This window comes from Patagioenas fasciata, chromosome 37 (genome assembly GCF_037038585.1).
Source record: "Patagioenas fasciata isolate bPatFas1 chromosome 37, bPatFas1.hap1, whole genome shotgun sequence".
NCBI lineage: Eukaryota > Metazoa > Chordata > Aves > Columbiformes > Columbidae > Patagioenas > Patagioenas fasciata.
This window is the reverse complement of record NC_092556.1, coordinates 763,994-789,696: the sequence shown is the minus strand read 5'-3', so window position 1 is coordinate 789,696 and position 25,703 is coordinate 763,994. Positions and strand designations below refer to the sequence as shown.

The 25,703-nt window shown below is 57.6% G+C and overlaps 1 protein-coding gene and 1 long non-coding RNA gene across 4 annotated transcripts; one reads left to right on the top strand and one right to left on the bottom strand.

The window, feature by feature from the left end:
- The first annotated feature begins 1,052 nt into the window (after positions 1 to 1,052).
- Positions 1,053 to 24,498, top strand: RUSF1 (RUS family member 1). 2 transcript variants are annotated; one of them, XM_065859519.2, is made up of 15 exons: positions 1,061 to 1,896; positions 3,101 to 3,178; positions 4,801 to 4,915; positions 6,846 to 6,891; positions 8,708 to 8,740; positions 8,926 to 9,031; positions 10,288 to 10,389; positions 11,287 to 11,357; positions 13,115 to 13,299; positions 14,261 to 14,344; positions 16,616 to 16,673; positions 17,599 to 17,669; positions 18,418 to 18,579; positions 23,535 to 23,612; positions 24,317 to 24,498. In XM_065859519.2, exons 1-15 carry the CDS (start codon positions 1,411 to 1,413, stop codon positions 24,403 to 24,405), a joined length of 1,764 nt encoding a protein of 587 aa, XP_065715591.2. In that variant the 5' UTR covers positions 1,061 to 1,410; the 3' UTR covers positions 24,406 to 24,498. The 2 variants fall into 2 exon arrangements, with proteins under 2 accessions (XP_065715593.2, XP_065715591.2); XM_065859521.2 differs by lacking the exon at positions 18,418 to 18,579 and having other exon boundaries at positions 1,053 to 1,896.
- On the bottom strand, positions 4,192 to 13,268 carry LOC139826240 (uncharacterized). 2 transcript variants are annotated; one of them, XR_011736223.1, is made up of 4 exons: positions 13,155 to 13,268; positions 11,230 to 11,337; positions 8,619 to 8,719; positions 4,192 to 4,905 (listed from the first exon to the last, which is right to left on the bottom strand). It is a non-coding gene; the product is annotated as an uncharacterized lncRNA (long non-coding RNA). The 2 variants fall into 2 exon arrangements; XR_011736222.1 differs by lacking the exon at positions 13,155 to 13,268 and having other exon boundaries at positions 4,770 to 4,908; positions 11,230 to 11,365.
- Positions 24,499 to 25,703: the final 1,205 nt, after the last annotated feature.

The following is a 25,703-nucleotide window of genomic DNA, read 5'->3' as shown; positions in this document are numbered from 1 at the left end:
CCAACCGAGGTCAACCGTGGTCATCCAAGACCCACCATGATCAACCAGGTTTAACCGAGGTCAACCAAAGTCAAACACGGTCAACCAAGACCAGCCATGGTCATTCAAGGTCAACCATGGCCAACCAAGACCAACTGAAGTCAACCGAGGTCAACCATGGTCATCCAAGACCCACCATGATCAACCAGGGTTAACCGAGGTCAACCAAAGTCAAACACGGTCAACCAAGACCAGCCATGGTCATTCAAGGTCAACCATGGGCAACCAAGACCAACTGAAGTCAACCGAGGTCAACCATGGTCATCCAAGACCCACCATGATCAACAAGGTTCAACCGAGGTCAACCATGGGCAACCGCGGTCAACCATGGGCAACCAAGACCAACTGAAGTCAACCAAGATCAACCATGGCCAACCAAGGTCAACCATGGCCAACCAAGACCAACTGAAGTCAACTGAGGTCAACCATGGCCAACCAAGACCAACCATGGTCAATCAAGCCCATCCATGGCCAACCACGGCCATCCATGGCCAACCAAGCCCATCCATGGCCATCCATGGCCAACCAAGCCCATCCATGGCCATCCATGGCCAACCAAGCCTATCCATGGCCAACCAAGCCCATCCATGGCCAACCAAGCCCATCCATGACCATCCATGGCCAACCAAGCCCATCCATGGCCAACCATGGCCAACCAAGCCCATCCCTGGCCAATCACAGGTCTTGGATTGGGTCATCACCACCCAGCCCCCCCGGTTGCTTCTTCATCCTCATTGGTTGAACCCCCTGATGCTCATTGGCCAACCCCCCTATGCCCCTCAGCCAATCACAACCCTCCGAGACGAGACCACGCCCCCTGCAGGACCAACCCCCGCTTCCCGTCCACGTCGGAACCCCCAAGGTGCCCCACGGCACCCATGGGTGCCCCCCAACCCCCCCATGACCTAGAGGTGGCCCCGCCCCCTCCCACCCTATCCCAACCAATAAAGCGCTTGGAGCTGCCGTGTGGCTGTTGGGGGGACCCAGGCGTCCGGGCGGTGGGGCACCCAAGGGTGGGTGAGACCATAGAGTTGGGGTAGAGGGGCCACGTGACCCAAAATGGTTCCAGGGGACCCCAAAATTGCCCCGAATTACCCCAAAGTGATTGGGGAGACCATAGAGTTCTGGAGGACCTTCCTCCCAGGCCACCCTTAGTGACCATAGAGAGCTGGAGGATCTCCCAGCCTGTCGCAATGAACCATAGAGTTCTGGAGGACCCGCTTCCTACACTGTCCTACTGGGGAGACCATGGAGTCCTGGCGGACCTTCCCCTCAGCCCACCCCAATGACCATAGAGAGGTGGCGGACCCTCTTCCCAGCCCGCCCCAATGACCATAGAGACCTGGAGGACCCTCCTCCTAGCCCTCCCCAATGACCATAGAGAGCTGGAGGGCCCGCCTCCTACACTGTCGTACCGGGGAAACCATAGAGAGCTGGAGGACCCTCCTCCCAGCCCGCCTCAATGACCATAGAGAGCTGGAGGACCTCCCTCCTCCATTATCCCAATGCGGAGACCATAGAGAGCTGGCGGACTCCCTCCCCAGCGCGCCTCCCCTCCCATCTATCCCTTTCCCGGAAGTCCCTCTGCTTTCCCTCCGCCTCCCACTCTTCCCGCCGGTAGCGATGTCTCCGGCGGCGCTTCCCGGGAAGGGGTCGGAGGCGGCCGGAGTGGCCGGGGGAGGCGGGGGGGATCCCGGGCAGGTCCCGGCGGGTCCGGCCGCTCCCGGGGGGTCCCCGACTTTGTGCCGGGAGCTGTGGGGGCCGCGCGAAGCCGCTCGGTACCGCGGGGACCCGCGGGGGCGGCTCCGCAGGGACGAAACGGGGGGGGCGGCCGGGGGGGCCTGGAGAGCGGCGCAGGTGAGACTGGGGATACTGGGATAGACTGGGGATACTGGGAGGGACTGGGGATACTGGGAGGGACTGGGAGGGACTGGGGGGGGAACTGGGGGGGAACTGGGATGGACTGGGAGGGGATGGGAGGGACGGGGAGGGGAACTGGGGGGCACTGGGAGGAACTGGGGGGGACTGGGAGGGGGAACTGGCGGGGACTGGGGGGAACTGGGAGGGGAACTGGGGGGGACTGGGAGGGACTGGAATGGACTGGGAGGGAATGGGAGGGGACTGGGAGGGGAACTGGAATGGACTGGGAGGGAATGGGGGGAACTGGGGGGGACTGGGGGGACTGGGAGGGGAATGGGGGGAACTGGGGGGGACTGGGGGGAACTGGGAGGGGATTGGGGGGGAACTGGGATGGACTGGGGAGGACTGGGATGGACTGGGAGGGACTGGGAGGGGAACTGGAATGGACTGGGAGGGAATGGGGGGAACTGGGAGGGGAATGGGGGGGACTGGGAGGGGAACTGGGGGGAACTGGGAGGGGATTGGGGGGGAACTGGGATGGACTGGGGAGGACTGGGAGGGACTGGGGGGAACTGGAAGGGGAACTGGGGGGTACTGGGAGGGACTGGGAGGGGAACCGGGGGGGACTGGGAGAGGAACTGGGGGGGACTGGGGGGCACTGGGAGGGGAACTGGGGGGGACTGGGAGGGACTGGAATGGACTGGGAGGGAATGGGGGGAACTGGAAGGGGAATGGGGGGAACTGGGAGGGACTGGGAGGGACTGGGAGGGACTGGGGGGAACTGGAAGGGGAACTGGGAGGAACTGGGAGGGACTGGGAGGGGAACTGGAGGGGACTGGGAGGGACTGGGAGGGTAACTGGGGGGGACTGAAAGGGACTGGGGAGGAACTGGGATGGACTGGGAGGGCAACTGGGGGGCACTGGGAGGGGAATGGGGGGCACTGGGAGGGACTGGGAGTAACTGGTTTGCACTGGGAGGTGGTTGGGGTGCCTGGGGGGGTTAATGGGAGGTTACTGGTTTATACTGGGAGGTAACTGGTATAACTGGGAGGTGGTTGGGGGTCACTGGGGGTCCCTGGGGGGGGGTTACTGGTTTATACTGGGAGGTAACTGGTGTAACTGGGAGGTGTTTGGGGGGTCACTGGGGGGCTGATGGGGGTTACTGGTTTGTACTGGGAGTAACTGGTCTGTACTGGTGCAGCGGGTGCTGCTTCCCCAGGGCTTCCCGGAGAGCGTCAGCAGCGACTACCTGAGCTACCAGCTCTGGGACGCACTGCAGGTACTGGTTTGTACTGGTTTGTACTGGTTTATACTGGTTTATACTGGTTTGTACTGGTTTATATTGGTTTATACTGGTGTGAACTGGTTTGCACTGGGAGATGTAACTGGGGGTCACTGGGATGTAATTGGGGGGTCACTGGGAGCACTGGGGGGGTACCTGGGAGATCTGGGGGGGATAGTGGGGGGTTACCGATTTATACTGGTTTGTACTGGTTTATACTGGTTTGTACTGGTTTATATTGGTTTATACTGGTTTGGACAGGTTTGCACTGGGAGATGTAACTGGGGGTTACTGGGATGTAATTGGGCGTCACTGGGAGCACTGGGGGGCATCTGGGAGATCTGGGGGGGATAGTGGGGGGTTACCGATTTATACTGGTTTGTACTGGTTTGTACTGGTTTATACTGGTTTATACTGGTTTGGACTGGTTTGGACTGGTGTGAACTGGTTTGCACTGGGAGATGTAACTGGGGGTCACTGGGATGTAATTGGGGGTCACTGGGAGCATTGGGGAGTACCTGGGAGATCTGGGGGGGATAGTGGGAGGTTACCGGTTTATACTGGTTTGTACTGGTTTATACTGGTTTGTACTGATTTATACTGGTTTGTACTGGTTTATACTGGTGTGAACTGGTTTGCACTGGGAGATGTAACTGGGGGTTACTGGGATGTAATTGGGGGTCACTGGGAGCACTGGGGGGTACCTGGGAGATCTGGGGGGGATAGTGGGGGGTTACCGATTTATACTGGTTTGTACTGGTTTATACTGGTTTGTACTGGTTTATATTGGTTTATACTGGTGTGAACTGGTTTGCACTGGGAGATGTAACTGGGGGTCACTGGGATGTAATTGGGGGTCACTGGGAGCATTGGGGGGTACCTGGGAGATCTGGGGGGGATAGTGGGGGGTTACCGGTTTGTACTGGTTTGTACTGGTTTATACTGGTTTGTACTGGTTTATATTGGTTTATACTGGTTTGGACTGGTTTGCACTGGGAGATGTAACTGGGGGTCACTGGGAGGTGACTGGGGGTCACTGGGAGGGATCTGGGGGTCACTGGGAGGCACTGGGGGGGGTCTCTGGGTGGTTACTGGTCCATACTGGTCTGTACTGGTCTATACTGGTCTATACTGGTCTATACTGGTTTTCACTGGGAGGTGACTGGGGGTCACTGGGAGGGATCTGGGAGACACTGGGGGGGGTCTCTGGGTGGTTACTGGTCCATACTGGTCTATACTGGTTTATACTGGTCTATACTGGTTTTCACTGGGAGGTGACTGGGGGTTACTGGGAGGGATCTGGGGGTCACTGGGAGGCACTGGGGGGGGGTCTCTGGGTGGTTACTGGTCCATACTGGTCCATACTGGTCTATACTGGTCTATACTGGTTTATACTGGTCTATACTGGTTTTCACTGGGAGGTGACCAGGGGTCACTGGGAGGGATCTGGGGGTCACTGGGAGGCACTGGGGGGGGTCTCTGGGTGGTTACTGGTCCATACTGGTCTATACTGGTCTATACTGGTTTATACTGGGATGTGACCAGGGGGTTATGGGGAGGTCCGTGGGGGGTGTTACTGGTCCATACTGGTTTATACTGGTCCGTACTGGTCCGTGCAGGCCCTGTGCAGCTCCCTGGCGGGCGCGGTGGCCGCGCGCTCGGTCCTGCAGGCCGTGGGGGTCGGGGACACCAACGCCAACGTCACCGGGGCCGCGCTGGGGTGGCTGCTGAGGGGTGAGCCCAAAACCACCCCAAAATGACCCAAAATGACCCAAAATGACCCAAAATCGGCGAAAACGGGGCCAAGTTACCCCAGAAACGACCAAATTTGGCCCAAAAACGGGGAAATTTGGCCCAAAACCGGGGAAATTTGGCACAAAAAGGGGGAAATTCGGCACAAAGTTGATCGAGGTTCGGCACAAAATGGCCCAAATTCAGCCCAAAATGACCCAAATTTGGCCCAAAATGGGCCAAATTGAGCCCAAAATCACCCAAATTGAGGCCAAAATGGCTCAAATTGTTCCAAAAGTGGCTCAAATTGAACCCAAAATGACCCAAATTGGGCCCAAATTGAACCCAAAATGACCCAAATTGGGCTCAAATTGAACCCAAAATGACCCAAATTGGGCCCAAATTGAACCCAAAATGACCCAAATTGGGCTCAAATTGAACGCAAAATGACCCAAATTGAACCCAAAATGACCCAAATTGGACCCAAATTGAACCCAAAATTACCCAAATTCAGCCCAGAATGGCTCAAATTGGACCCAAAATGACCCAAAATGACCCAAACTGAACCCAAAATGACTCAAATTGGACCCAAAATGACTCAAATTGGACCCAAAAATGACCCAAATTGGACCCAAATTGAACCCAAAATGACCCAAACTGAACCCAAAATGACTCAAATTGGGCCCAAAATGACCCAAATTGGACCCAAATTCAGCCCAAAATGACCCAAATTGGGCCCAAATTGAACCCAAAATGACCCAAATTGAACCCAAAATGACTCAAATTGAACCCAAAATGACCCAAATTGGACCCAAATTGAACCCAAAATGGCTCAAATTGAACCCAAAATGACCCAAATTGGACCCAAATTGAGCCCAAAATGACCCAAATTCAGCCCAAAATGACTCAAATTGAACCCAAATTGGACCCAAATTGGACCCAAATTGAACCCAAAATGACCCCAATTGGACCCAAAATGACCCAAATTGGACCCAAATTGAACCCAAAATGACCAAAATTCAGCCCAAAATGACTCAAATTGAACCCAAATTGGACCCAAATTGGACCCAAATTGAACCCAAAATGACCCCAATTGGACCCAAAATTACCCAAATTGAACCCAAATTCAACCCAAAATGACCCAAATTCAGCCCAAAATGACTCATATTGAACCCAAATTGGACCCAAATTCAACCCAAAATGACCCAAATTGGACCCAAATTGAACCCAAAATGACCAAAATTCAGCCCAAAATGACTCAAATTGAACCCAAATTGGACCCAAATTGAACCCAAAATGACCAAAATTCAGCCCAAAATGACTCAAATTGAACCCAAATTGGACCCAAATTGAACCCAAAATGACCCAAATTCAACCCAAAATGACCCAAATTCAGCCCAAAATGACCCAAAAAGGCCCAAATTGAACACAAAATGACCCAAATTGAACCCAAAATGACTCAAATTGAACCCAAAATGACCCAAATTGGACCCAAATTGAACCCAAAATGGCTCAAATTGAACCCAAAATGACCCAAATTGGACCCAAATTGAGCCCAAAATGACCCAAATTGAACCCAAAATGACGCAAATTGAACCCCAAAATGACCCAAAATCCCCCGAATTTGCCCCAAAATGACCCAAATTGAACCCAAAATGACGCAAATTGAACCCAAAAATGACCCAAAATCCCCCGAATTCGCCCCAAAATGACCCAAATTGAACCCAAAATGACGCAAATTGAACCCAAAAATGACCCAAAATCCCCCGAATTTGCCCCAAAATGACCCAAATTGAACCCAAAATGACGCAAATTGAACCCCAAAATGACCCAAAATCCCCCGAATTTGCCCCAAAATGACCCCAACTCATCCCCAAGGCTCTGGATTGGGATAAATTGCCCAAAATCGCCCTTTTTCCCCCCAAAATCGCAGACGGGGTGGGGATGGTGACGCGGATCAGCTTCACCTGGTGGCAGGGGTGAGTGAACTGGTTATACTGGGATATACTGGTTATACTGGGATGTATTGGGATATACTGGGTTATACTGGTTATACTGGGATATACTGGGTTATACTGGGATATACTGAGTTATACTGGGATATACTGGTTATACTGGGTTATAGTGGGATATACTGGGTTATAGTGGGATATACTGGGTTGTACTGGGATATACTGGTTATACTGGGTTATACTGGTTATACTGGGATATACTGGGTTGTACTGGGATATACTGGTTATACTGGGATATATTGGGATATACTGGGTTATACTGGGTTGTACTGGGTTGTACTGGGATATACTGGTTATACTGGTTGTACTGGGATATACTGGGTTATACTGGGTTATACTGGTTATACTGGGATTTATTGGGATATACTGGGTTATACTGGATCGTACTGGGATATACTGGGTTGTACTGGGATATACTGGGTTATAGTGGGATATACTGGGTATATTGGGTTATAGTGGGTTATAGTGGGATATACTGGTTATAATGGGTTATACTGGGATATACTGGGTATACTGGGATATACTGGGTATACTGGGATATACTGGGTTATACTGGTTATACTGGGATGTACTGGTTATAATGGGTTATACTGGGATGTACTGGTTATAATGGGTTATACTGGGATGAACTGGGTTGTACTGGGTTGTACTGGGATATACTGGTTATACTGGTTATACTGGGTTATATTGGGCTATACTGGGATATACTGGGTTGTACTGGGATATACTGGTTATAATGGGTTATACTGGGATGAACTGGGTTGTACTGCGTTATACTGGGATATACTGGGTTGTACTGGGGTATACTGGTTATAATGGGTTATATTGGGTTATACTGGGTTGTACGGGGTTGTACTGGGATATACTGGTTTGTACTGGGATATACTGGTTATACTGGGATATACTGGTTATACTGGGATATACTGGGTTATAGTGGGATATACTGGTTATAATGGGTTATACTGGGATGAACTGGGTTATACTGGGATATACTGGTTATACTGGGATATATTGGGATATACTGGGTTGTACTGGGATATACTGGGTTATAGTGGGATATACTGGTTATAATGGGTTATACTGGGGTGCACTGGATTATACTGGGATGAACTGGGTTGTACTGGGATATAATGGGATATACTGGGTTGTACTGGGTTATACTTGTTATACTGGGTTACACTGGGTTATGCTGGGTTATACTGGGATATACGGGGTATAGTGGGTTGTACTGGGTTATACTGGGATATACTGGGTTATACTGGGGTATAGGGAGTTGTACTGGGTGATACTGGGATATACTGGGTTGTACTGGGGTATACTGGTTATAATGAGTTATACTGGGTTACACCGGAATACTGGGTTGTACTGGGTTATACTGGGTTGTACTGGCTTATATTGGGTTATATTGATTATACTGGTTTATACTGGGGTATACTCGGTTTTACTGGGATATACTGGGTTATATTGGGTATACTGGGTTTTAGTGGGGTATACTGGGTTATACTGGAATATACTGGGTTGTACTGGGGTATACTGCGTTCTACTGGTTATACTCGGTTGTACTGGGAGGAACTGGGATGAACTGGGTTATACTGGGGGGAACTGGGGGGGACTGGGTGGAACTGGGAGGGACTGGGATGAACTGGGTTATACTGTGAGGGACTGGGGGGGGGACTGGGAATACTGGGACTTACTGGGAGCACTGGGAACCATCACTGGGCCTTACTGGGAGCCACAACTGGTCCATACTGGTCCTTACTGGTCTTTACTGGTTCCTCCCCAGGAGCCGCCTGGACTGTGAGGCCAAACAATGGCGGTGAGGCCACGCCCCCTCCAAACCCCGCCCACACTCAGACCACGCCCCTTTCCCCCAAACCACGCCCCCCCATTGCCCAGCAATGCATCCCCAAGCAAACCCCGCCCACCCCGCGAGGCCACGCCCCCTCGTTGCCTGGCAACGCGCCCCCATGTGACCACCCCCCCACACGTGGCCCCGCCCAGGCTGGCTGCTGACGTCATCAACGACGTGGCGCTCCTGCTGGAGATGCTGGCTCCTCATTGGCCGCCCGCAGGCCCCGCCCTCCTGACCCTGGCAACGGCTGCCAAGGTAATGGGGCTTGGCCACGCCCATCGCTGCTTGGCCACGCCCACCGGGTGGGAATAGGGGGGATAATGGGGATACTGGGGGGGTAATGGGGGATACTGGGAGGAACTGGGGGATACTGGGAGGGACTGGAGGTTACTGGGCGGGTAATGGGAGGGACTGGGAGGCACTGGGGGATACTGGGAGGTTACTGGGGGGGTGTAATGGGGGATACTGGTTTGTACTGGTGGATACTGGGAAGGACTGGGTGGTAATGGGAGGGACTGGGGGATACTGGGAGGTTACTGGGAGCTACTGGGGGGATACTGGGGAAAACTGGGAGATACTGGGAGGTTACTGGGAGGAACTGGGGGAGTAATGGGGGAAACTGGGAAGGGACTGGGAGGCACTGGGGGGTAATGGGGGAAACTGGGAGGTGACTGGGAGGCACTGGGTATACTGGGAGGTTACTGGGAGGCACTGGGATGATACTGGGAGGCACTGGGGGAGTAATGGGGAGTTACTGGGAGGCATTGGGGGGCAGTGGGGGGATACTGGGAGGCACTGGGGGAGTAATGGGAGGGACTGGGAGGGACTGGGGGATACTGGGAGGTTACTGGGAGGAACTGGGGGATACTGGGAGGGACTGGGGGATACTGGGAGGTTACTGGGAGCTACTGGGGGATACTGGGGAAAACTGGGAGGTTACTGGTGGGATAATGGGGGCTACTGGGAGGTTACTGGGGGTTAATGGGGGATACTGGGAGGGACTGGTTTATACTGGTTTGTGTGGGTTTCTCATGGTTCATACTGGTTTGTACTGGTGTCCCCAGTGCGTGATGGGCCACTCTGTGTTATACTGGTTTATACTGGTTTGTACTGGTCTGTAGTGGTTTATCCAGGTTTCTCCTGGTTTGTGTGGGTTCATACTGGTTCATACTGGTCCATACTGGTGTCCCCAGTGCGTGGTGGGCCAGTGTGTACTATACTGGTTTGTACTGGTCTGTGTTGGTCTATAGTGGTTTATCCAGGTTTCTCCCAATTTGTGTGGGTTTGTGGTGGTTCATACTGGTTCATACTGGTTCATACTGGTTTATACTGGTCCATACTGGTGTCCCCAGTGCATGGTGGGCCAGTGTGTACTATACTGGTTTGTACTGGTCTGTGTTGGTCTATAGTGGTTTATGCAGGTTTCTCTGGGTTTGTGTGGGTTTGTGGTGGTTCATACTGGTTTGTACTGGTCCATACTGGTTCATACTGGTTTATACTGGTGTCCCCAGTGCGTGGTGGGCGTGGCGGGCGGGGCCACCCGAGCGTCCCTGGTCGTTCACCAGGCCCAACGGGACAACGTGGCCGACGTGGCCGCCAAGGACGGCAGCCAGGTGGGAACTGGTTTATACTGGGAGGGACTGGTTTATACTGGGATGAACTGGGAGGGAACTGGTTTGTAGTGGGAGGGACTGGAAGGGAACTGGGAGGGACTGGGAGGGAACTGGGGAGAACTGGGAGGGACTGGGGGGAACTGGGAGGGGACTGGGGGAACTGGGAGGGACTGGGAGCACTGGGAGGGAACTGGGGGGGACTGGAAGGCAACTGGGGGGGACTGGGGGGAACTGGGAGGAACTGGAGGGACTGGGGGGAACTGGGAGAACTGGGGGGACTGGGAGGGATTGGGGGGCAACTGGGAGGGACTGGAGGGAACTGGGATGAACTGGGAGGGACTGGGGGGGACTGGAAGGCAACTGGGGGGGACTGGGGGGAACTGGGAGGAACTGGAGGGACTGGGGGGAACTGGGAGAACTGGGGGGACTGGGAGGGATTGGGGGGCAACTGGGAGGGACTGGAGGGAACTGGGATGAACTGGGAGGGACTGGGAGCTCTGGGAGGGACTGGGGGGAACTGGGAGGGACTGGGATGAACTGGGAGAGAACTGGTTTATACTGGGAGGGATTGGGAGGGAACTGGGGGGAACTGGGATGGCCTGGGAGGGACTGGGGGTACCTGGAAGGGACTGGGGGGAACTGGGAGGGATTGGGGAGACTGGGGGGGACTGGGAGCACTGGGAGGGCAACTGGGAGCACTGGGGGGACAGCCAGGCTTTACTGGGAGGGTCACTGGGTTGTACTGGGAGCACTGGGAAGGACTGTGAAGGCAACTGGGAGGGACTGGGATAGACTGGGAGGGCATGTGGGGTGGCGGTAGGTGGGGTTACTGGTCCGTACTGGTTCATACTGGTCTGTACTGGTCCATACTGGTCTGTACTGGTCCATACTGGTCAGGAGACGCTGGTGAACGGGGTGGGGCTGATCCTGGCGCTGCTGCTGCTGCCGCTGCTGGACGGGCGGCCATGGTGAGGGGCGGGGCTTAGGGGAAAGGGGCGGGGCCTTGGGGAAGGGGGCGTGGCTTGGGAAAGGGGCGGGGCCTTGGGGAAGGGGTGGGGCCACGGAAAGGGTTAGGGAGGGACTGGGGGTTACTGGGGATACTGGGAGGGAACTGGGGAGGCTGGGAGAAACTGGGAGGGATTGGGAGTGACTGGGGGAACTGGGATGGACTGGGGAGGACTGGGGGGCACTGGGATGAACTGGGAGGGACTGGGATGAACTGGGAGGGACTGGGAGGAACTGGGATGAACTGGGAGGGACTGGGAGTGACTGGGGGGAACTGGGATGAACTGGGAGGGAGTGGGACACTGGGAGGGGATTAGGGGGACTGGGGGGACTGGGAGGAACTGGGATGAACTGGGGGGAACTGGGAGGGGATTGGGGGGACTGGGAGGAACTGGGGGGACTGGGAGGAACTGGGATGAACTGGGAGTGACTGGGGGGAACTGGGATGAACTGGGAGGGACTGGGGGGAACTGGGAGGGACTGGGATGAACAAGAGGGACTGGGAGACACTGGGAGGGGATTAGGGGGACTGGGAGGAACTGGGGTGACTGGGAGGAACTGGGATGAACTGGGAGGGACTGGGGGGAACTGGGAGGGCCTGGGATGAACTGGGAGGGACTGGGAGATACTGGGAGGGGATTAGGGGGACTGGGGGTCACTGGGGGGACTGGGAGGAACTGGGATGAACTGGGGGGCACTGGGATGAACTGGGGGGAACTGGGATGAACTGGGAGGGACTGGGACACTGGGAGGGGATTAGGGGGACTGGGGGTCACTGGAAGGACTGGGAGGAACTGGGATGAACTGGGGGTGACTGAGAGGAACTGGGATGAACTGGGGGTGACTGAGAGGAACTGGGATGAACTGAGGGGACTGGGAATAACTGGGGGGAACTGGGAAGGACTGGGATGAGCTGCGGGGAGCTGGGATGAACTGGGAGGGACTGGGAGGACTGGGGGGAACTGGGAGGACTGGGATGAACTGGGGGAACTGGGAGGAGCTGGGATGAACTGGGAGTGACTGGGATGAACTGGGAGTGACTGGGGGGAACTGGGAGTGACTGGGGATACTGGGAGGGACTGGGATGAACTGGGGGAACTGGGATGAGCTGGGAGGAGCTGGGATGAAGTGGGAGGGACTGGGGGGAACTGGGAGGGACTGGGGATACTGGGAGGGACTGGGATGAACTGGGGGAACTGGGATGAGCTGGGAGGAGCTGGGATGAACTGGGAGGGACTGGGGGGAACTGGGAGGGACTGGGGATACTGGGAGGGACTGGGATGAACTGGGAGCGACTGGGGGGAACTGGGATGAACTGGGTGGACTGGGATGAACTGGGGAGGACTGGGGGGAACTGGGAAGGACTGGGATAAACTGGGATGAGCTGGGGGGAAGTGGGATGAACTGGGAGGGACTGTGAGGACTGGGATGAACTGGGAGGGACTGGGGGAACTGGGAGGGACTGGGATGAACTGGGAGGGACTGGGGGAACTGGGAGGGACTGGGATGAACTGGGGGGCGGGGGGAACTGGTAGGGGATTGGGGGAACCGGGCTTGGTTGGGGGCGTGGCCTCGCCAAGGGGGCGTGGCCTCGAGCCCAAAGCGGCTTGGAGCTGGGGGGGGGGGGGGGCGTTTCCCGCCTTTCCCGCGCCTCACGGGCCTTGTCCCCCGTTCCCGCGCCCCCACCCCCGTGTCCCCCCGTGTCCCCCCGTGTCCCCAGGGTGACGGCGTGGGCCGTGTCGGCGCTGCTGGTCACGCACCTGCTGGCCAACGTGGGCGCCGTGCGGTGCCTGCGGCTCCGCTCCCTCAACCGCCCGCGCCTGCGCCTGGCGCTGCGCCGCGCCTGCCGGGGCGGGGCCTCCGCCGGAAGGGGCGGGGCCTCCGCCGGAAGGGGCGGGGACAAGGGTACAAGGGGCGGGGCTTGAGGGGAATGGTGGTGGGGATGGTGGGATCGGGGGTGGCGCTGGAAGGGGCGGGGCTGGGGGGAACGGGGCGGGGCTGGGAGGGGGGTGAGGGCACCGGGGGCGGGGCTGAGGGTAGCGGGGCGGGGCTGAGGGTAATGGGGCGGGGCTGACGCTGGAAGGGGCGGGGCTGACGCTGGAAGGGGCGGGGCTGGCGCTGGAAGGGGCGGGGCTGGGAGGGGGGTGAGGGCACCGGGGGCGGGGCTGAGGGTAGCGGGGCGGGGCTGAGGGTAATGGGGCGGGGCTGACGCTGGAAGGGGCGGGGCTGGCGCTGAAAGGGGCGGGGAGAAGGGTACAAGGGGCGGGGCTTGAGGGGAATGGTGGTGGGGATGGTGGGATCGGGGTTGGCGCTGGAAGGGGTGGGGCTGGGGGGAATGGGGCGGGGCTGGGGGGAACGGGGCGGGGCTGGGGGGAACGGGGCGGGACTGAGGGGAACGGGGCGGGGCTGGGAGGGGGTGAGGGCAGTGAGGGGCGGGGCTGAGGGTAGCGGGGCGGGGCTGACGCTGGAAGGGGCGGGGCTGAGGGTAATGGGGGCGGGGCTGAGGGTAACGGGGCGGGGCTGGGAGGGGGGTGAGGGCACCGGGGGCGGGGCTGGCACTGGAAGGGGCGGGGCTGGGGGGACGGGGCGGGGCTGGTGCTGGAAGGGGCGGGGACAGGGGTACAAGGGGCGGGGCTTGAGGGGAATGGTGGTGGGGATGGTGGGATCGGGGTTGGTGCTGGAAGGGGCGGGGCTGGGGGGAACGGGGCGGGGCTGACGCTGGAAGGGGCGGGGCTGGGGGGAACGGGGCGGGGCTGGGGGTAATGGGGCAGGGCTGAGGGTGTGGGGGCGGGGCTGAGGGTAGCAGGGCGGGGCTGATGCTGGAAGGGGCGGGGCTGAGAGTAAAGGGGGCGTGGTTTCTGCATAGGGGGCGGAGTCTCGGCCAAAGGGGGCAGAGCGCTGTGGGTGCCCAGCCCCGCAGAGGTGAACCCGGAGGAGCCGCTGCTGCCGGGTCAGTGGCACCAGTATGACCAGTATGGGCCCCAGTATGGCCAGTGTGACCCCCAGTATAACCAGTGTGGGCCCCAGTATGACCAGTATGGGCCCCAGTATAACCAGTGTGACCCCCAGTATGACCAGTATGAGCCCCAATATGACCAGTGTGACCCCCAGTATGACCAGTATGAGCCCCAATATGACCAGTGTGACCCCCAGTATAACCAGTGTGGGCCCCAGTATGACCAGTATGGGCCCCAGTATTACCAGTGTGACCCCCAGTATAACCAGTGTGACCCCCAGTATGACCAGTATGAGCCCCAATATGACCAGTGTGACCCCCAGTATGACCAGTATGAGCCCCAGTATGACCAGTGTGACCCCCAGTATAACCAGTGTGGGCCCCAGTATGACCAGTATGGGCCCCAGTATGACCAGTGTGACCCCCAGTATGACCAGTATGAGCCCCAGTATGACCAGTGTGACCCCCAGTATAACCAGTGTGACCCCCAGTATGACCAGTATGGGCCCCAGTATGACCAATATGGGCCCCAGTATAGCCAGTGTGACCCCAGTGTCACCAGTATGACCCCCAGTATAACCAGTGTGGCCCCCAGTATGACCAATATGACACCCAGTATGACCAGTATGGGCCCCAGTATAGCCAGTGTGACCCCCAGTATAACCAGTGTGGGCCCCAGTATGACCAGTGTGACCCCCAGTATAACCAGTGTGGGCCCCAGTATGACCAGTATGGGCCCCAGTATTACCAGTGTGACCCCCAGTATAACCAGTGTGACCCCCAGTATGACCAGTATGAGCCCCAATATGACCAGTGTGACCCCCAGTATGACCAGTATGAGCCCCAGTATGACCAGTGTGACCCCCAGTATAACCAGTGTGACCCCCAGTATGACCAGTATGGGCCCCAGTATGACCAATATGGGCCCCAGTATAGCCAGTGTGACCCCAGTGTCACCAGTATGACCCCCAGTATAACCAGTGTGGCCCCCAGTATGACCAATATGACACCCAGTATGACCAGTATGGGCCCCAGTATGACCAGTGTGACCCCCAGTATAACCAGTGTGACCCCCAGTATGACCAGTATGGGCCCCAGTATGACCAGTGTGACCCCCAGTATGACCAGTATGAACAGTATGGGCCCCAGTATGACCAGTGTGACCCCCAGTATGACCAGTATGGGCCCCAGTATGACCAGTGTGACCCCCAGTATAACCAGTGTGGGCCCCAGTATGACCAGTATGGGCCCCAGTATGACCAGTGTGACCCCCAGTATAACCAGTATGAGCCCCAGTATGACCAGTGTGACCCCCAGTATGACCAGTATGAGCCCCAGTATGACCAGTGTGACCCCCAGTATGACCAGTATGGGCCCCAGTATGACCAGTGTGACCCCCAGTATGACCAGTATGGGCCCCAGTATGACCAGTGTGACCCCCAGTATGACCAGTATGGGCCCCAGTATGACCAGTGTGACCCCCAGTATGACCAGTATGAGCCCCAGTATGACCAGTGTGACCCCCAGTATAACCAGTGTGACCCCCAGTATGACCAGTATGGGCCCCAGTATGACCAGTATGGGCCCCAGTATAGCCAGTGTGACCCCAGTGTCACCAGTATGAGCCCCACTGGCACCAGTATGACCCCCAGTGTCACCAGTATGAGCCCTGGTGTGACCCCCAGTATAACCAGTGTGACCCTCAGTGTCACCAATACGAGCCCCAGTATGACCCTCCAGTATACCCAGTGTGACCAGTATGACCACCCAGTATCACCAGTGTCACCAGTATGAGCCCCAGTATAACCAGTATGAGCCCCAATGTGACCAGTATGAGCCACAGTGTGATCCTCAGTGTCACCAGTATGAGCCCCACTATAACCAGTGTGACCAGTATGAGCCCCAGTGTCACCAGTATGAGCACCACTGTGACCCCCAGTGCAACCAGTATCACCAGTATGAGCCCCAGTATAACCAGTGTGGCCAGTATGGGCCCCAGTATCACCAGTATAAGCCCCAGTATCACCAGTATGACCCCAGTGTGACCAGTGGTACCCCCAGTGTCACCAGTATCACCAGTATGAGCCCCAGTGGCACCCCCAGTGTGACCAGTTTGACCAGTATGAGCCCCAGTGGCACCCCCAGTGTGACCAGTTTGACCAGTATGAGCCCCACTATAACCAGTGTGACCCCGGTGTCATTCCCAGTATCACCAGTATGACCAGTATGACCCAGTGTCACCCCATGTCCCCATTGTCCCCTTAGGCTTCAGCACCCGCCTCACCCTCCACTTGGGAGCCCCCCTGCACCGACTGGTCCAGAGGTGAGGGACCCAGGCATCCGGGGGACCCAGGCGTCCGAGGGACCCAGGCGTCCGGGGGGGACCCAGGCGTCCGGGGGGGACCCAGGAGTCTGGGGGACCCAGGAGTTCGGGAGGGGACCCAGGAGTTCGGGAGGGACCCAGGAGTTCGGGGAGGGACCCAGGAGTTCGGGGAGGGATCCAAACAGGGGACCCAGGAGTCTGGAAGGGACCCAGGAGTTCGGGGAGGGACCCAGGAGTTCGGGGAGGGACCCAGGAGTTTGGGAGGGACCCAGGAGTTCTGAGGGACCCAGGAGTTCGGGAGGGACCCAGGAGTTCTGAGGGACCCAGGAGTTCGGGAGGGACCCAGGAGTTCGGGAGGGACCCAGGAGTTCGGGGAGGGTTCCAAACAGGGGACCCAGGAGTTCTGAGGGACCCAGGAGTTCGGGAGGGACCCAGGAGTTCGGGGAGGGATCCAAATAGGGGACCCAGGAGTCTGGAAGGGACCCAGGAGTTCGGGAGGGATCCAAACAGGGGACCAGGAGTTCTGAGGGACCCAGGAGTTCAGGAGGGGACCCAGGAGATTGGGAGGGACCCAGGAGTTCGGGAAGGACCGTGGAGTTCAGGAGGGGACCCAGGAGTTCGGGAGGGACCCAGGAGTTCGGGAAGGACCGTGGAGTTCAGGAGGGGACCCAGGAGTTCGGGAGGGACCCAGGAGTTCGGGGAGGGACCCAGGAGTTCGGGGAGGGACCCAGGAGATCGGGAGGGACCCAGGAGTTCGGGGAGGGACCCAGGAGTGCGGGAGGGACCCAGGAGTTTGGGAGGGACCCAGGAGTTTGGGAGGGACCCAGGAGTTCTGAGGGACCCAGGAGTTCGGGAGGGACCCAGGAGTTCGGGGAGGGACCCAGGAGTTTGGGAGGGACCCAGGAGTCCGGGTGTCCCCCCCCAGTGAGGCCGAATTCAAGAAGGCGCTGGAGTGCGGCACCGAGAATTACATCATTGTGCTCCGCCCCTCCGAAGGTGGGGACCCAGGCGTCCGGGAGGGACCCAGGAGTTCGGGAGGGACCCAGGAGTTCGGGAGGGACCCAGGAGTGCGGGGGGACCCAGGAGTTCGGGGGGACCCAGGAGTTCGGGAGGGGACCCAAGAGTTCGGGGGAACCCAAATAGGGGACCCAGGAGTTCGGGAGGGACCCAGGAGTTCGGGGGGACCCAGGAGTTCAGGAGGGGACCCAGGAGTTCGGGAGGGACCCAGGAGTTCAGGAGGGACCCAGGAGTTCGGGAGGGACCCAGGAGTTCGGGAGGGACCCAGGAGTGCGGGGGGACCCAGGAGTTCGGGGGGAGCCAAATAGGGACCCAGGAGTTCGGGAGGGACCCAGGAGTGCGGGGGGACCCAGGAGTTCGGGGGGACCCAGGAGTTCGGGGGAACCCAAATAGGGACCCAGGAGTTCGGGAGGGACCCAGGAGTTCAGGAGGGACCCAGGAGTTCGGGAGGGACCCAAGAGTTCGGGAGAAACCCAAATAGGGGACCCAGGCGTCCGGGAGGGACCCAGGAGTTCGGGAGGGACCCAGGAGTTCGGGAGGGACCCAGGAGTTCGGGAGGGACCCAGGCGTCCGGGATGGGACCCAGAAATTCATGAGGGACCCAGGAGTTCCGGGGGAGCCAAATAGGGGTCCTAGCACTTCAGGAGGGACCCAGGCGTCCGGGAAAGGACCCAGGCGTCCGGGAAAGGACCCAGGCGTCCGGCTGACCCCCCTGTGTCCCCCCCAGGTTGGGTGGGGGTGGGGCTGCGAGGGGGGGCTCCCCCCAGCACCCCCATTTTGGCGGCGGCGCATGCGCTGCTGCTGGAGGAGCTGCTGGGTCCTCCCGTCCCCCAGGGGGCGCCGCTGGGTCCCGAACTGCGCCCCCTGCAGGCCCGGCTGCGCCGCTGCCGTGAGTGCATTGGGGGCAATGGGGGCAGGTTTGGGGTCCCTGGGGGGGATTTGGGGTCCCTGGGGGGGATTTGGGGTCTCCTGGGGCAATTTTGGGTGGTTTGGGGCAGTTTTGGGGGTGAATTTTGGGTCATTTTGGGACAGTTTTGGGGTCCCTGGGGGTGATTTGGGGGCTTTTGGGGTCCCCTGGGTCACATTATGGGGTCATTTGAGGTCTTTTGGGGTCCATTGAGTCCCAACTTGGGATAATTTGGGGGCTTTTGGGGTCCTCTGGGTCTCATTTTGGGGTCACTTGGGGCGATTTTGGGGTCTATGGGGCTGATTTGGGGTCCCCTGGGTCTCATTTTGGGGTCACTTGGGGTGATTTTGGGGTCTCTGGGGGTGATTTGGGGTCCCCTGGGTCTCATTTTGGGGTCACTTGGGGCAATTTTGGGGTCTCTGGGGCTGATTTGGGGTCCCCTGGGTCTCATTTTGGGGTCACCTGGGGCAGTTTTGGGGTCTCTGGGGGTGATTTGGGGTCCCCTGGGTCTCATTTTGGGGTCACTTGGGGCGATTTTGGGGTCTCTGGGGCTGATTTGGGGTCCCCTGGGTCTCATTTTGGGGTCACTTGGGGCGATTTTGGGGTCTCTGGGGGTGATTTGGGGTCCCCTGGGTCTCATTTTGGGGTCACTTGGGGCGATTTTGGGGTCTCTGGGGGTGATTTGGGGTCCCCTGGGTCTCATTTTGGGGTCACTTGGGGCGATTTTGGGGTCTCTGGGGGTGATTTGGGGTCCCCTGGGTCTCATTTTGGGGTCACTTGGGGCGATTTTGGGGTCTCTGGGGGTGATTTGGGGTCCCCTGGGTATCATTTTGGGGTCACTTGGGGCGATTTTGGGGTCTCTGGGGGTGATTTGGGGTCCCCTGGGTCTCATTTTGGGGTCACTTGGGGCAATTTTGGGGTCTCTGGGGGTGATTTGGGGTCCCCTGGATCTCATTTTGGGGTCACTTGGGGCAATTTTGGGGTCTCTGGGGGTGATTTGGGGTCCCCTGGGTCTCATTTTGGGGTCACTTGGGGCGATTTTGGGGTCTCTGGGGCTGATTTGGGGTCCCCTGGGTCTCATTTTGGGGTCACTTGGGGCGATTTTGGGGTCTCTGGGGGTGATTTGGGGTCCCCTGGGTCTCATTTTGGGGTCACTTGGGGCGATTTTGGGGTCTCTGGGGGTGATTTGGGGTCCCCTGGGTCTCATTTTGGGGTCACTTGGGGCGATTTTGGGGTCTCTGGGGGTGATTTGGGGTCCCCTGGGTCTCATTTTGGGGTCACTTGGGGCGATTTTGGGGTCTCTGGGGCTGATTTGGGGTCCCCTGGGTCTCATTTTGGGGTCACTTGGGGCGATTTTGGGGTCTCTGGGGCTGATTTGGGGTCCCCTGGGTCTCATTTTGGGGTCACTTGGGGCAATTTTGGGGTCTCTGGGGCTGATTTGGGGTCCCTTGGGTCTCATTTTGGGGTCACTTGGGGCGATTTTGGGGTCTCTGGGGCTGATTTGGGGTCCCCTGGGTCTCATTTTGGGGTCATTTGGGGCGATTTTGGGGTCTCTGGGGGTGATTTGGGGTCCCCTGGGTCTCATTTTGGGGTCATTTGGGGTGATTTTGGGGTCTCTGGGGCTGATTTGGGGTCCCCTGGGTCTCATTTTGGGGTCATTTGGGGTGATTTTGGGGTCTCTGGGGCTGATTTGGGGTCCCCTGGGTCTCATTTTGGGGTCACTTGGGGCAATTTTGGGGTCTCTGGGGCTGATTTGGGGTCCCCTGGGTCTCATTTTGGGGTCACTTGGGGCAATTTTGGGGTCTCTGGGGCTGATTTGGGGTCCCCTGGGTCTCATTTTGGGGTCACTTGGGGCGATTTTGGGGTCTCTGGGGCTGATTTGGGGTCCCCTGGGTCTCATTTTGGGGTCACTTGGGGTGATTTTGGGGTCTCTGGGGGTGATTTGGGGTCCCCTGGGTCTCATTTTGGGGTCACTTGGGGCAATTTTGGGGTCTCTGGGGCTGATTTGGGGTCCCCTGGGTCTCATTTTGGGGTCACTTGGGGCGATTTTGGGGTCTCTGGGGCTGATTTGGGGTCCCCTGGGTCTCATTTTGGGGTCACTTGGGGCAATTTTGGGGTCTCTGGGGCTGATTTGGGGTCCCCTGGGTCTCATTTTGGGGTCAATTGGGGCGATTTTGGGGTCTCTGGGGCTGATTTGGGGTCCCCTGGGTCTCATTTTGGGGTCACTTGGGGCAAATTTGGGGTCTTTTGGGGTCCATTGAGTCCCAACTTGGGCCATTTTGGGGCAGTTTTGGGGTCCCTGGGGGTGATTTGGGGTCCCCTGGGTCTCATTTTGGGGTCACCTGGGGCAGTTTTGGGGTCTCTGGGGGTGATTTGGGGTCCCCTGGGTCTCATTTTGGGGTCACTTGGGGCGATTTTGGGGTCTCTGGGGCTGATTTGGGGTCCCCTGGGTCTCATTTTGGGGTCACTTGGGGCAATTTTGGGGTCTCTGGGGGTGATTTGGGGTCCCCTGGGTCTCATTTTGGGGTCACTTGGGGCAATTTTGGGGTCTCTGGGGGTGATTTGGGGTCCCCTGGGTCTCATTTTGGGGTCACTTGGGGCGATTTTGGGGTCTCTGGGGGTGATTTGGGGTCCCCTGGGTCTCATTTTGGGGTCACTTGGGGCGATTTTGGGGTCTCTGGGGGTGATTTGGGGTCCCCTGGGTCTCATTTTGGGGTCACTTGGGGCAATTTTGGGGTCTCTGGGGGTGATTTGGGGTCCCCTGGGTCTCATTTTGGGGTCACTTGGGGCAATTTTGGGGTCTCTGGGGCTGATTTGGGGTCCCCTGGGTCTCATTTTGGGGTCACTTGGGGCGATTTTGGGGTCTCTGGGGGTGATTTGGGGTCCCCTGGGTCTCATTTTGGGGTCACTTGGGGCGATTTTGGGGTCTCTGGGGCTGATTTGGGGTCCCCTGGGTCTCATTTTGGGGTCACTTGGGGCAATTTTGGGGTCTCTGGGGGTGATTTGGGGTCCCCTGGGTCTCATTTTGGGGTCACTTGGGGTGATTTTGGGGTCTCTGGGGCTGATTTGGGGTCCCCTGGGTCTCATTTTGGGGTCACTTGGGGCGATTTTGGGGTCTCTGGGGGTGATTTGGGGTCCCCTGGGTCTCATTTTGGGGTCACTTGGGGCGATTTTGGGGTCTCTGGGGCTGATTTGGGGTCCCCTGGGTCTCATTTTGGGGTCACTTGGGGCGATTTTGGGGTCTCTGGGGGTGATTTGGGGTCCCCTGGGTCTCATTTTGGGGTCACTTGGGGCGATTTTGGGGTCTCTGGGGCTGATTTGGGGTCCCCTGGGTCTCATTTTGGGGTCACTTGGGGCAATTTCGGGGTCTCTGGGGCTGATTTGGGGTCCCCTGGGTCCCCCAGTGTGTCCCTCCCAGTCCCTCCCAGTATCCCCAGTTCTCCCAGTATCCCCAGTGTTCCCAGTATCCCCATTGTGTATCCCCAGTCCCTCCCCGTGCTCCCAGTATCCCCAGTGCTCCCAGTATCCCCAGTGTGTCTCCCAGTATCTCCCAGTATCCCCAGTTCTCCCAGTATCCCCAGTATGTGTCCCCAGTATCTCCCAGTATCCCCAGTGTGTCCCTCTCAGTCACTCCCAGTATCCCCAGTTCTCCCAGTATCCCCAGTTCTCCCAATATCCCCAGTATCCCCAGTGCTCCCAGTATCCCCAGTGTGTCTCCCAGTCCCTCCCAGTATCCCCAGTTCTCCCAGTATCCCCAGTGTTCCCAGTATCCCCCGTGTGTCCCTCCCAGTATCCCCAGTTCTCCCAGTATCCCCAGTGTGTCCCTCCCAGTATCCCCAGTTCTCCCAGTATCTCCCAGTATCCCCAGTGTGTCTCCCAGTATCCCCAGTGTGTCTCCCAGTATCCCCAGTGTGTCACTCCCAGTCCCTCCCAGTATCTCCCAGTATCCCCAGTTCTCCCAGTATCCCCAGTTCTCCCAGTATCCCCAGTGCTCCCAGTATCCCCAGTGTGTCTCCCAGTATCTCCCAGTATCCCCAGTATGTCTCCCAGTCCCTTCCAGTATCCCCAGTATCCCCACTGTTCCCAGTATCCCCAGTGTTCCCAGTTCTCCCAGTATCCCCACTGTTCCCAGTATCCCCAGTGTCTCCAGTCCCTCCCAGTATCCCCAGTTCTCCCAGTATCCCCAGTGTGTGTCCCAGTGCTCCCAGTATCCCCAGTGCTCCCAGTCCCTCCCAGTATCTCCCAGTATCCCCAGTGTGTCTCCCAGTCCCTCCCAGTATCTCCCAGTATCCCCAGTGTGTCTCCCAGTCCCTCCCAGTATCCCCAGTTCTCCCAGTATCCCCACTGTTCCCAGTATCCCCAGTGTCTCCAGTCCCTCCCAGTATCCCCAGTTCTCCCAGTATCCCCAGTTCTCCCAGTATCCCCAGTGTGTCTCCCAGTATCTCCCAGTATCCCTAGTGCTCCCAGTCCCTCCCAGTATCTCCCAGTATCCCCAGTGTGTCTCCCAGTCCCTCCCAGTATCCCCAGTATGTCTCCCGGTCCCTCCCAGTATCCCCGGTTCTCCCAGTATCCCCAGTGTTCCCAGTATCCCCAGTGTCTCCAGTCCCTCCCAGTATCCCCAGTTCTCCCAGTATCCCCAGTGTGTCTCCCAGTATCTCCCAGTATCCCTAGTGCTCCCAGTCCCTCCCAGTATCTCCCAGTATCCCCAGTGTGTCTCCCGGTCCCTCCCAGTATCCCCGGTTCTCCCAGTATCCCCAGTGCTCCCAGTATCCCCAGTGTGTCCCTCCCAGTCCCTCCCAGTATCCCCAGTGCTCCCAGTATCCCCAGTGTGTCCCTCCCAGTCCCTCCCAGTATCCCCAGTGTTCCCAGTATCCCCAGTGTGTCCCTCCCAGTCCCTCCCAGTATCCCCAGTGTTCCCAGTATGGGTTGTGTTGCAGCTCCAGGATCGGTCCCCTGGGGGGCGCTGGCCGAGAGCTCCCGGCTCTGGGGGGAACTGGGACCGCGGCTACTGCAAGGTACCAGTATAGACCAGTATAAACCAGTATAAACCAGTACAGACCAGTATACACCACTACAGACCACTATAAACCCGTATACACCAGTACAAACCAGTTACCTCCCAGTAACCTCTCAGTAACCTCCCAGTGTCTCCCAGTATCCCCCCAGTGCCTCCCAGTAACCTCCCAGTATCACCCCATTCCCTCCCAGTAACTTCCCAGTGTCTCCCAGTATCACCCCAGTGTCCCCCAGTCCCTCCCAGCCCCCCCCAGTCCCCCCAGTCATCCCAGTCCCTCCCAGTCCCTCCCAGTCCCCCCCAGTCCCTCCCAGTCCCCCCCAGTTCCCCCCAGTCCCTCCCAGTCCTCCCAGTCCCTCCCAGTTTCCCCCAGTCCCCCCAGTTCCCCTCAGTCCTCCCAGCCCCCCCAGTCCCTCCCAGTCCCCCCCAGTCCTCCCAGTCCCTCCCAGTTCCCCCCAGTCCCCCCCAGTCCCCCCAGTCCCTCCCAGTCCCTCCCAGTCCCCCCCAGTCCTCCCAGTCCCTCCCAGTTCCCCCAGTCCCTCCCAGTTCCCCCCAGTCCCCCCAGTCCCCCCAGTCCCCCCCAGTCCCCCCAGTTCCCCCCCACTTCCCCCCAGTCCCCCCAGTCCCCCCAGTCCCCCCCAGTCCCTCCCAGTCCCTCCCAGTATCCCCAGTTCCCCATCCCATTGACCCCAGCGCCCCCTGCAGGTTTGGCGGCCGCCGGTTGGGACACGCGGCGCCACCTCCTGGCTCTCGACCAATGGCAGCTCGAGTGGGACAAGCCCCGCCTCCTTTAACCCCGCCCCCTCTGCCGTATTTACCCTAAAACCAGCGTCCAAAAAAGGGGCAAATTTGGGGCAAATAAAGGCGATTTGGGGCGTTTTGAAAAATGTGCAGTTTGATGGGGAGAAGATTGGGGGGAATTTGAGGCGTTTTGGGGCTTTTTTACTTCATTTTGGGGCATTTTGGGCTCATTTTGGGGCATTTTGGGCCATTTTGGGGCATTTTGGGCTGATTTTGGGTCCATTTTCGTGTCATTTTGGGCTCATTTTGGGTCATTTTGAGCTGATTTTGGGTCATTTTAGGCTGATTTTGGGTCCATTTTCATGTCATTTTGGGGCATTTTGGGCCATTTCGGGGCATTTTGGGCTGATTCTGGGTCCATTTTTGTGTCATTTTGGGGCATTTTGGGCTGATTTTGGGTCCATTTTCGTGTCATTTTGGGCTCATTTTGGGGCATTTTGGGCTCATTTTGGGTCATTTGGGGCTCATTTCAGGATCATTTTGGGTCATTTTGGGCTCATTTTGGGTCATTTTAGGCTCATTTTGGTCCATTTTTGTGTCATTTTGGGGCATTTTGGGCTCATTTTGGGTCATTTTAGGCTCTTTTTGGGTCCATTTTCGTGTCATTTTGGGGCATTTTGGGCTCATTTTGGGACATTTTGGGGCATTTCAGGATCATTTTGGGGCATTTTAGGCTCTTTTTGGACCCATTTTTGTGTCATTTTGGGTCATTTGGGGCTCATTTTGGGTCCATTTTTGTGTCATTTTGGGCTCATTTTGGGGCATTTTGGGCTCATTTTGGGTCATTTGGGGCTCATTTCAGGCTCATTTGGGCTCATTTTGGGACATTTTGGGCTGATTTTGGGTCATTTCAGGCTCTTTTTGGGTTCATTTTCATGTCATTTCGGGACATTTTGGGGCATTTTGGGGCATTTCAGGATCATTTTGGGTCATTTTGGGCTCATTTTGGGGCATTTCAGGCTCTTTTTGGGTTCATTTTCGTGTCATTTTGGGGCATTTTGGGCTGATTTTGGGTCCATTTTCGTGTCATTTGGGGCATTTTGGGCTCATTTTGGGTCATTTTAGGCTCCTTTTGGGTCCATTTTCATGTCATTTTGGGGCATTTTGGGCTGATTTTGGAGCATTTTAGGTTGTTTTTGGGTTCATTTTCGTGTCATTTTGGGGCATTTTGGGCTCATTTTGGGACATTTTGGACTCATTTTGGGTCATTTTGGGCTGATTTTGGGTTCATTTTCGTGGCATTTTGGGGCATTTTGGGCTCATTTTGGGTTCATTTTCGTGTCATTTTGGG

Bases quoted from the DNA above. Each gene is read 5' to 3' on its own strand.
- RUSF1 (XM_065859519.2), top strand. From the start codon at position 1,411: ATGACCATAGAGAGCTGGAGGGCCCGCCTCCTACACTGTCGTACCGGG. The intron at 10,390-11,286 runs GTGGGAACTGGT...CATACTGGTCAG, and splicing joins CCGCCAAGGACGGCAGCCAG to GAGACGCTGGTGAACGGGGT. The intron at 14,345-16,615 runs GTCAGTGGCACC...TTGTCCCCTTAG, and splicing joins GGAGGAGCCGCTGCTGCCGG to GCTTCAGCACCCGCCTCACC.